General features: G+C 41.4%; 1 protein-coding gene across 2 annotated transcripts in view; it reads right to left on the minus strand.

Annotated features, from left to right (window-relative positions):
• Positions 1 to 12,354, minus strand: part of LOC132881651 (L-fucose kinase) — a 68,531-nt gene that overhangs the window by 27,563 nt on the left and 28,614 nt on the right. For both annotated transcript variants that reach the window (XM_060914365.1, XM_060914364.1), the window contains exons 6-7: positions 4,048 to 4,145; positions 2,923 to 3,003 (exon numbers count right to left, since the gene is read on the minus strand). In XM_060914365.1, the coding sequence (XP_060770348.1) occupies positions 2,923 to 3,003; positions 4,048 to 4,145 (179 nt within the window). The remainder of the gene's footprint in view (positions 1 to 2,922; positions 3,004 to 4,047; positions 4,146 to 12,354) is intronic.

Raw genomic sequence — 12,354 nt, forward strand, 5'->3', positions numbered from 1 at the left:
AGGGATCTAACAAAGTCTGATCTTCACAACACATGTTTGTGGAAGTGTATCATGGCACGAACAAAGGAGATTTCTGAGGACCTCAGAAAAAGTGTTGCTGATGCTCATCAGGCTGGAAAACATTACAAAACCATCTCTAAAGAGTTTAGACTCCACCAATCCACAGATAGACAGACTGTGTACAAATGGAGGAAACTCAAGACCATTGTTACCCTCCCCAGGAGTAGGCAACCAACAAAGATCACTCCAAGAGCAAGGCGTGTAATAGTCGGCGAGGTCACAAAGGACCCCAGGGTAACTTCTAAGCAACTGAAGGCCTCTCTCACATTGGCTAATGTTAATGTTCATGAGTTCACCATCAGGAAAACACTGAACAACAATGGTGTGCATGGCAGGGCTGCAAGGCGAAAGCCACTGCTCTCCAAAAAGAACATTGCTGCTTGTCTACAGTCTGCTAAAGATCATGTGGACAAGCCAGAAGGCTATTGGACAAATGTTTTGTGGACGGATGAGACCAAAATAGAACTTTTTGGTTTAAATGAGAAGTGTTATGTTTGGAGAAAGGAAAACACTGCATTCCAGCATAAGAACCTTATCCCATCTGTGAAACATGGTGATGGTAGTATCATGGTTTGGGCCTGTTTTGCTGCATCTGGGCCAGGATGGCTTGCCATCATTGATGGAACAATGAATTCTGAATTATACCAGCGAATTCTAAAGGAAAATGTCAGGACATCTGTCCATGAACTGAATCTCAAGAGAAGGTGGGTCATGCAGCAAGACAACGACCCTAAGCACACAAGTCGTTCTACCAAAGAATGGTTAAAGAAGAATAAAGTTAATGTTTTGGAATGGCCAAGTCAAAGTCCTGACCTTAATCCAATCGAAATGTTGTGGAAGGACCTGAAGCGAGCAGTTCATGTGAGGAAACCCACCAACATCCCAGAGTTGAAGCTGTTCTGTACGGAGGAATGGGCTAAAATTCCTCCAAGCCGGTGTGCAGGACTGATCAACAGTTACCACAAACATTTAGTTGCAGTTATCGCTGCACAAGGGGGTCACACCAGATACTGAAAGCAAAGGTTCACATACTTTTGCCACTCACAGATATGTAATATTGGATCATTTTCTTCAATAAATAAATGAGCAAGTATAATATTTCTGTCTCATTTGTTTAACTGGGTTCTCTTTATCTACTTTTAGGACTTGTGTGAAAATCCGATGATGTTTTAGGTCATATTTATGCAGAAATATAGAAAATTCTAAAGGGTTCACAAACTTTCAAGCACCACTGTATTAGGGCAATAATTAAAAAAAAAAAGTGGACACCACCTGGAACTGTTACAAACTTGCCTGGAAGAGGATCCAAGTGTATTTTGCCCCTATGTACAGAGAGGAGGAGGGTAAGAGAGGCAAAAATAAATAAATAAATAAATAAATAAATAAATAAAAATCACAAGGATCACTGTTGGTGAATTACAAAAAAAAAAAGTTAAATCTTGAGGTTCCCAAGTCTCCAAAACCACCACCAGACACCACCTCCATGCCAATAGATTATTTAGAAGGTATGCCGGGGGGGGACGCACACAAAAAACAAAAAAACCCATGTATCCAAATCAATACAACAGTGGTGAGCTGACCACCAAATCAAGCTTCTGCCATGGCCATCTCAGTCCCCTGGCCTGAACCCCATTGAAAACCTGTGGGGTGAGCTGAAGAGGAGAGTGCACAAGAGAGTGCCTCGGACCCTGGATGATCTGGAGAGATTCTATAAAGAGGAATGGTTTCAGATGCCCTGCTCTGTATCTCCAACCTTATAGAATGTTATAGAAGGGTCAGTGCTGTGTTACTGACAAAGGGAGGTTGTACAAAAGTATTAACTGCAGGGGTGCCAATAATAATGGCACACGCGTTTTTGTTGAAAATAATTATTTCTTGATGAGGGATTTGTTTCTCTCCGAGTAAATTTATTTCAATTAAAGGTTGGATTCTCCTCATTTTTTCCACTGTGAGATGAAGCTACTTCACCAAAAGGTGGATGTTCAAAAAGTGGTGCCAATAATTTGTGTTACGCAGTTATCTAAATCAGCCTATCGCGTGGCAGCACCACAATGCATAAAGTTATGCAGACGCAGGTCAAGAGCTTCAGTTAATGTTCACATCAAACATCAGAATGGGGAAAGCGTGATCTCTGTGACTTTAACACAACAGTGTCTGGAGTTGGTGCGAAAAACAAATAAAAAAAATAATAAGCTGCTGATCTCCTGGGATTTTCACACATAACAGTCTCTAGATGCAAAAAACAACAGACACTGAGTGAGTGACAGTTTTGTGGGTGGAAACATCTTGTTGATAAGAGAGGTCAGAGGAAAATGGCCAGATTGGTTTGAGCTGCCAGGAAGGATAAAATAATCAGAACTCATATAATCACTTTTTACAACCGTGGTGAGCTGAAAAGAAATCACAGCACGTGCAAAACATCAAACCTTCAGGTGAATGGGCTAAAATTCTCTCTCATCTCGTTATCTCTAGCCGCTTTATCCTGTTCTACAGGGTCGCAGGCAAGCTGGAGCCTATCCCAGCTGACTACGGGCGAAAGGCGGGGTACACCCTGGACAAGTCGCCAGGTCATCACAGGGCTGACACATAGACACAGACAACCATTCACACTCACATTCACACCTACGGTCAATTTAGAGTCGCCAGTTAACCTAACCTGCATGTCTTTGGACTGTGGGGGAAGCCGGAGCACCCGGAGGAAACCCACGCGGACACGGGGAGAACATGCAAACTCCGCACAGAAAGGCCCTCGCCGGCCACGGGGCTCGAACCCGGACCTTCTTGCTGTGAGGCGACAGCGCTAACCACTACACCATCGTGCCGCCGGCTAAAATTATATATAATAAACAAAACTAGCCATACCAGAGGAACTTTCCCATCAGGCAGTACAGCAGAGCGGATCTTCTCCTCTGAACCCTGGTAGATAATATCACGCACTCCACCCTGTTGATACAGAGCTAGTTATAGGTCACAGTTACAGATCTCAATTTATTGAACTATGGTGACTTTCACCCTAAGAACTGTGTTTAGGGCTGGGCACTATGATGATAATATCCATACCGTGATCAATTATGCCACCATACAACTTTAGGAGATGTTGTTGGTATCCTGCTATTGTCATGTCTGCACCTGCTCAAAACTCCAACTCCCAGAGTTCACAGCAGCCTTCAAACATGGCCACTGTGGACCACAAATCACCATCAAGCACCACACCACCCTCCCTCTCGAGAATTTGGATTTAGGCCTAATGGTTAGAGAAGCAGCTGTGGGACCAAAAGGTCGCTGGTTCGATTCCCTGGCCCAGCAGAACTGGTTGAAGTGCCCTTGAGCAAGGCACCTAATTCCCAACTGCTCTGGCAAGACTGGTGGTGTTCCTTGTGTCTGACTAGGCAAAGAAAAGCTGATGTGATCATCAGTTTGGGCGGTGCCCAACCGAAACGAAAACGAAACACCCGTTCCACATTACAGCCCATCACAACACAGTACTTCAGGACTCTCACAGTTCAGTGCAAAGTAAACGCTCAGTGTATCCTTGCCTGACTCTGCCTAACCTTAGATTCCTGTACTGATGATCAAATTTGACTTTGTCTTCTGCTCTGTGCCTTGTTTGACCCTTCCTACACCTTTACTTTGATTTTTGGATTACGATTTGTATTTACCGTACCTGCCAGTCTGATGAGTAAAACTCTCGGTCCGTCACCTGCGTTTCTGACCGCTATATTGTTATAACATTTTTTAATAGTTACAAAAAGCAGCTGATGATAAATATCCACTTTATTATAATTTTTTTTACATATTTCCTTTCAGTTTTAACTTATTCTTTGTAGATATTAAGTAAAAAGAATAAAATTTAGATTTTAAGGCAACGTTTCTGAGCAAACTTGTATTACAATACATATCTTCTTGAAGTATAGTATCGCGATATGATATTTGACATATCGCGCTCCCCTAATTATGTTAGTGTTTAATGCTTTACCCAGAACCCACCTGGGCGTCTGCAAGGTAGACTCCATGGTTAACAGCAAAAGACATGTCACCAGGTAAGGACACTGCCCGCACACCAGTGAAGTCCTCCCACAGCACTGCTGCACAGACGGATAGATATACAACGTTTAAATGCAGGAGTACGTTTTAAGTTGATGTCAGAGTTACCCAATACAAGTCGGGATATCAGATGCTTGCTGGCTGTGCTGTGAAAATTGTGCATGCAGACGCTCATCTAAGTTTCCAAATCTGTCATTGCTTAACTCTTGAACATTTTCTATCATGATTACAATAAAAAAAAAAAGCCGAGGTGGGCAAACTACGGCCCACGGGCCACATCCGGCCTGTTGGCGTTTTTAATCCGGCCCACGGAAGGGAATCATATAAATACGATTGAGCAGATCTATAAACTTCAATGTTATCACGTAGACAGGTGTTCTAGAGATCCGTCTTTCCAGTCAGTCGTATTCACGTGAGATTACATTTGCAGAGTGGTGCAGCCCGTGCCACAGATGATCTCGAGAACACAGGATAAAACTTTACAATGAGTGGTCCTAAAAAAGAAAAGTGGACAGTGAGTGCAGGGTGTTCAATAAAGAATGGACAACTAAATATTTTTTTGCTGAAGTCCGATCAAAGGCTGTATGCCTTATTTGCAAATAAACCGTTGCAGTTTTAAAGGAATATAACATCAAACGGCACTTTTCCTCCAAGCATGCTAATTATTCTAACAACCAGTCAGCGCAAGAACGGACGAATACAGCTCAGCGGTTGCTGAGTGAATGTGAGTATTAACACTTTCTCTTTTTAAAACTATGTTGGAGCTGTCATAAGATGGTAGTCACATGTTTACAGACATAATAATATAAAAAGTATAACTCTTAGTAATTTTGGTTGTCGTGGGTGGCTGCTGGTGTTTGTTTTTAAGTACCGTGTGCTTTTGGGTGTCTGCTCCGCCCCTCATTTATGTCCCTGTCTGCTATTATAGGTGTATTATGAGCAGCTGACCTTGCTCCTGCTTATATCTGTTTCTGGACTTTTGCCTGTGGAGGTTATTCTGATCTATGAGTGGCCTTTTGGAATATGAAAACCTGTTTGGAACCTGTGTTTTGATTTTTTGAGGACTGGAAATATTTCAGTGAGTGACTTTGAACCTGAAAACCAGTTTGGAGTTTTTTGCTTTCTTGAGCTGTTTTGTTTGATTTTGTGGGCTGGATGGATCCAGTGCCAAACCACTGAACTGCAAACATGTTGGCATGGTGTGGTACCCAAACTGTTGAACTGCAAACATTTTGGAATGGTGTGGTGCCTCTCCTACTAATGGTGGTTGGCTGTACTGGCAGGCTGGAAGTGGATGGTTAAAAAAAAAAAAACACTCAGGTGTAAATCTACGAGTTCAGTGAAATGTACAAAAATGATATGTACTGATATGTAATTTAGTTCAATTTAATGATATGCAATTTAGTTGTATGTATAAAATGATACAAATATACAAATACACTGGCATCCTACTCATCCTGGCAGCTCAAAGATGTAATTTAAGAATTAAGTGTGCTACTTTTCTTACTGTCACGTGTGTGTGTGTGTGTGTGTGTATTACTTTTCTGGATGGATCAAGTGCCAATCTATTGAACTGCAAGCATTTTTCTGCTCTGCCTTTGTTGACTGAGAACTAAAATAAATGTCAATCTGATCTGCATTTGGGTCTCTGTCAGTGAAGGCCTTACAATAACACTAAAGCTTTTCCGGCTTATGTTCGATATGTATGAATTTGGTGCTGGCCCGGCCCGCCTGGCAAATTTCAAAAGTCAATGTGGCCCCTGAGCCAAAAAGTTTGCCCACCCCTGTTATAATCTCTGCTTTCCAAAGAAATTGATCTCGTTAAGATCTGTTCAGTACTTTGGGAGTAATAGCAGGTTGAAGTTGGTACAACAGAGTAAAAACTCTGCTCGCGTGACATTGGGAAACTGACGGTGCTTTTTGAGTCACGGGAAAGTGGTCAGGCTCTCTCTCTTCTGATCGGTTTCTGACTGGATTACTCATGAATATCAGTCGGATAACTTGTAGGGATGTTCTCTCACTCTCACTGTTTCTAACGAAGTATTCAGCAAAAATTTCCATCAGCTAGTTTTGATGTTATGATTCACAGGAGACTTTGAAGTGAGTTTTCATAGCTTTACCTACTTATTTTTTTCAAACCAAACTGATTGATTCATGTAAATAAATAACTATTTTAGAATATAACTAGTTGATTTGATGAAAACTATTGATCTTAATGGTCGGAATGAGAGTTTTAAAAAAAACAGAAGAAGTCAGAAATGCGAGCGTCAATTTCAGTTCAATTAAATGGAATTGTTCATTGGATATGGCTCACACAGTTTGAGGTTAGCCTTGAAAGCTGTGGATATTAATCAAAATAATCATTTATATTCTTTGATATAAACACTAGTAGGCCCTACTTAGAAATACAAAGACCTACAGAGCACAAAGAGGGTTTTAGAAATATTTTATTACTTTATTTTGATAGAGAATGGTAGATGTGAATGACATTCAATGCTTCTTTGTGCATATTTTATAATTAACACTGATTTCTCCTTCTTTGTGATGTACAGTATAAATGAGAGTTAAGATCAGCTTTATATTGCACAAATAAAGCCATTTGGTGAAACTTTGAAGGATAGTGGACAGATCTAACGTTTTTACCGAATTAACATGCAATTAATACTTTAATACTTTTAATGATGCAAATTAAATACTAATTTGTATCATTGTTTTTTACTAATTTTTCAAACTCTGTATTCTGTATACAAGCATCTACGTGCCTCCTAGAGCCCTGCACTCCCGCGGGAGTCCCGCGGGACCCGACGCAAAACAGTGCGGCGCGGGACAAATTTTGAAAGCTCATTGCGGGCGCGGGCGGGAGGGGGAGTGCACAATGCAGGAGCAGGCGGGAGAGGTGATAAGCTGCAGTCCCGCTAACTAAAAACGTGTTTAAAATAAAATTTATAAATTATTAATTTATGTCTATCATATATAATTTGTGCTGGATATTTTATTTGGCATGAATAAAAACATTTTAAGATGCCTAAATTTGCGGATGTGGTCTAATCTCGCGTACGTTTCCGATTCCGCACTGTCAGCCAACTTCGGGTTGTTTCTCTGAATTCCGACAATAAACGAGACCATCCGAACACATCTGAAAACATCGTGGTTTGAACTGTGTTGGTTCAAATCAACTTGGTTCAGACCAAGTTGGTACTACAGCTTTGGGAAACAGTCGTTTTTTGGATGTTAGTTAGTTCAAACTTGCATCGTACTTCAAACTTGCATCATATTGGTTTAATGCTAAGTTGGTTGGTTGTTTGGGAAATGCACCCCTGAATGTGAGCTGTAGATATTTATGCTCAAATCCACTCAAAGTAGGGAGCGGGGCACCATCATGCTGTGTCTTTAAATTATATTCATTTCTTATAGGCCTACTTGTATTTCCTAGAATGTAAATGTGAGGAGTGACATATAAGCTATGTGCAATGTACAATATTCTTAATATCCACTGTAGATTTTGGTAGGTGTGTTGGGTATCTCTGTAAAGCCTCAGCTGCGCATGCCGCCTAGCAATGCGCACCCTCGCTACGTGCGCTAGGTGAAGGATCGGTCAGTGGAGAGCTCAGCTAAGCTCAGCATGTTTAATTCCCCAAGCCAATGACAAGAACTTTCGTGAGAAATAACGCCAACGATTGCATCATGCGGGATAAAACATGGCAGGCGCGGGCGGGAGCGGGACTGAAAATCATAATCCTTTGCGGGAGCGGGACTGCACAATGCGGGAGCGGGCCTGAAAATTCTGTCCCGCGCAGACCTCTAGTGCCTCCCAAATTCCACGCAAATATCTTGAAAAATAAAAGTTAAAAAAAAATATTTGATCTCATTGGTTAATGAGGCCCATTTTGGACCATGTTATCCAAATACATAATATTACGGGAGTTTTGTAAAAACTAAGCCTTTTTTCCCCCCCAATCTTTGATTTGTAATATCTCAAGAACAGATAAACATATTTTCTCATCTCATCTCATTATCTCTAGCCGCTTTATCCTGTTCTACAGGGTCGCAGGCAAGCTGGAGCCTATCCCAGCTGACTACGGGCGAAAGGCGGGGTACACCCTGGACAAGTCGCCAGGTCATCACAGGGCTGATACATAGACACAGACAACCATTCACACTCACATTCACACCTACGGTCAATTTAGAGTCACCAGTTAACCTAACCTGCATGTCTTTGGACTGTGGGGGAAACCGGAGCACCCGGAGGAAACCCACGCGGACACGGGGAGAACATGCAAACTCCGCACAGAAAGGCCCTCGCCGGCCACGGGGCTTGAACCCGGACCTTCTTGCTGTGAGGCGACAGCGCTAACCACTACACTACCGTGCCGCCCCTAAACATATTTTAATTTTGTAAAAAGTATGTTGTTCTGCATTCAATGAGAGCAGTTTCAAGCAATTTGGATTGAATTTTCACCTGATATGCCTAAAATAATATGAATATAACGGGAATATCTCAGCTCTGACCATCAGATAATTATAAACACTGATTACTTTTGTTACTATTACTTAGCTACTTATTTATTACATCAAGTTTATTTTTGTCAAGTCAAGCTTCTTGTCAGTAGCTTTTCTCTCAGATAAAGGTGCATATCTGGACGGTTCATTTGGTAAATTGGATGCTGTCACCCCCCAACTCTAAAGGTATTGTGCACAATATTCTTCCACTTAAACCATAATAGGACAAGCACAAAAATCAATTAATCAATCAATCTTTCCCTCTCGGACCTGCCTGATCCATCCTAATGCTTGAGTCAGTTTGTAGCTTCCTTCATCTGAGAATTCCTAGCTGCTGCTGTGGGTGATAACACATGGACACCCTAAAGGTTGCTATACATCAGTGGTTGGCAATTAGGGACCCGCGGGCCAAAACTGGCCCGCCATTATTTCTATCTGGCCCGTGAGATGACGTTAATTTATTGTTTAAAAAATCTGATTTTTAATACATTTGTCTCATGGTGTCTTCTAAAATTGTATTCTTTACAAACGGCAACAACCTTGTTGCAAATGAGACACGTCAGCTTGGCATTAATAAATGCAGGCAGGATGAACGCATACCTTTGCTTCCATTCTTCTTTGTAGGTCCTGCATTCGGAATCAACTTTTCTTTTCATGGCTTTTGACAACTGACAACGACATTTTGCATCGATAGCCAGCAATCTTCAGCTAATCATTTACACGTCATCCAAAAGAATAAACAACCGGCAATTGTATACATTAGTTACGGCAGGTTGCTAGGCAGGTCGCCTGTTTCATGAGAGACACCAGGAGATGCAGCAGTCGGCATAATAACAGCGCATAGAAGCAAATTAATGTTTTAAATGAAATTTAATTAAATGCATTTTAAAAGTTAAATAACGTTTATTTTTAATATAATAGAAAAAAATATAACTTTTTTCCCCCTTTAGAAAAGCATGGCCATGGCCCACAATGCCATTGTCAGAAAAAAATTTGGCCCGGGTCCAAACTTAATTGCCGACCCCTGCTATACATGTTCAAACTTGGATAGCTGAAAACAGTTTATGCTCAAATCTCATTTATTGTTATACAGACAGGCCACTTTTTCCATGTAATAAAAACATTTATTCTATTCCCTTCTAGTGGGTTTATTGATGGCATACAATATTATCATATCGCTTATCCTACATGTATTACACCATTCTCCCCAATGGAGAATGAGCGTACAATATAATATTACACGTTGTCAAGACAACACATCACCACACGTTGGCGAACGTAAAACTTCCGCGTTAGCGAGTGACAGTGATTATTTGTAAACAAACATGGCCGCCAGGTTTGCATCGTTAAAAACGGAAGGTTTGGAGAGAATTTTAGCTGCCAGGCTGCTCCGTTGTGTGTAGCTGTTGATGTTGATTTTAAAAGTAACCCAGTAAATTACACCAGGAAAATAAATAATAATAATAATAATAATAATGTTCGGCTTGACTGTGCTAGTATTGGCCTTCACTAACACTACACTGGCTGGAAGGTAACTGGACTGCTGTACTAACAGCACCGAGTCGCGGGTAAGCTAGCATTGGCCTTCGAGAATGCTGATATAAAGAGTGTGTGTATGTATCATAATATTGGCTGACTTTTTTTTCGTGGTCTATCAGATATATTCCATTCAGGTACTCGTCTTTGACTCGTTCAATATCATGCTAGCTGAATGGAATATATCTGATTTACCGTGAAGAAAAGCCAGCCAATATTATTTAATCATTCAGTGAATAACTTCACTTTGATACTACAGACTTAAAGCAAAATCACCACTGATGCTCTTAAGCCTAGGTCACAACCGGACGTACGATTTTTTGGCCGTGCGATTTTTGGCGTTTCCCAAATCGCTGCGGTTTTTTTGTTCGTGGAGAAAGACACACGTTGGCCGTAAGTTTGTCTTGCAACCTGAAAAAAACGTAAGCGCCCGTAGAGTTTGTTTGATATGACAAAGAACCTCTGCGGCCGGTCTGCGGCCAGTCTACGGCTCGAAAATCAGCACGTCACACGCGCGCCCTCCGCGCGTTTCTTACGCTTTTTGCACGTAGACCGGCCGTAGGAGCACGTATGGCCGGTTGTGACCGAGGCTGTACAGAGGATTCTTTCAACACACTCAGTACTGTTTAACTTCATATTATACAGATGTGAAAGAGTGATGATCTATAAATCACCCTCACATCCAGTGTCACCCAGAAGAGGATGGGTTCCCTTTTGAATCTGCGTCCTCTTAAAAGTTTCTTCCTCATGTCGCCTCAAGGGTTTTTTCCTTGTTACAATGTGCATTATGAAATCACTCTTATACTTGGACTTTTACGAGTCGGAGCACACTGCTGCAGTAAGGACGTCAGCTCCTCCATCACCTCAATCAGTGATCTAAATGAGTTTGACGATTTTACACAACATAATGGCACCGGGTGACTAAAGGTCAATCCAATGAATTTTTCATGTTGTCAGTGATATGGAGTGGTACTTTGAACGCCTTGATCTTTGAACTAAAGAAGTTACTAATAAACTTCACTTCAGTCGACGATCAGTTTCTATCAGGGTTGTGAGATGTACACTATAAGGCAGCTCCACTTCTATGGAAGCATATTGCTGCCACACCAGAAAAAGAAAAACGGATCAGTATCACATAACGGTAAAAGTTTGCTGTTACAACAAGAAACTTTTCTTATTATACCAACATGCTATTGTCTTACAGGGCTTTCCACTAAGGCTCATACTAGCCAGCCATGACAAATAAGTAGCCAGCCGGGGGGAGTAAACACAAAATAAACTCCTGTGCACGCAGTTCCCAGGATTAAATGTATTTTCCACAGACCATTTATTTATTCACTTTACTCAAATACAAAGTAAAATGGCAGTAAATCATCTTTCTTTTCTTGCGTATTGCATCATGAGGCGTTCCTGGCTTGTAAATCTCTTATTTTCAGTGCATGACACATTCACGCAGCTGAGCAGGCTATGAATTAACAACGACAACGGTCTGCAGTGGGGCTACACAATTACACACTCAGCCAACATTTCTCCATTTGTGTATGAAAATACACTCCAACCACTCAGTTTGGGTTCATTTACAACCGACGGTGTCTTTTGATGCCAGCACGTAATTGAACGAGAGAAGACTGGTTTACCGGAGACAAAATAAGCGTCATCTCTGCTTCTGTTCCCTTCGATGTCGCCTCCGACACACTACTGCCTCCGCCGAGTGCGCGCGCACACCGCATGTCGGGGCCGCGGATGAGTTATTCTCCCTTGATCAACGAAGTCGGCGGGGAATTTGTGGTTATTATCAGTACAAACAGCGCGAATCACAACTTAAATGAGTGCGGTTCAGTTTGACATTATTGTCAGTCCGTTAGATAAAAACATTTAATTTATTAAAATCGAAAATTAATATTTAGAGCCTGTGGGCTACAAAAATAATATAGTCATTAAAGTAGCCGGCTGGACTTAATTGTGTAGTCGGCTGTATGGCCGGCAGCCGGCGCTTGTGGAAAGCCCTGATCTTATGCATATTTATAACAATATTCTCCACCTTGCTCAATAACCGCAGAATCTCACCATGTTTCAATTCAAGCATGAACAAGCACTTAATCAAATCGCGTAAATGAGCCATATTCCTCAGTTAATCGGTTCTCCATTCAAACAAGTAAAAATTATCTAACATGAAACATTTTGTTTCAAAACAATTTATCAATAACAAATTTC

Source organism: Neoarius graeffei, chromosome 2 (assembly GCF_027579695.1).
Source record: "Neoarius graeffei isolate fNeoGra1 chromosome 2, fNeoGra1.pri, whole genome shotgun sequence".
Taxonomy (NCBI): Eukaryota; Metazoa; Chordata; class Actinopteri; order Siluriformes; family Ariidae; genus Neoarius; species Neoarius graeffei.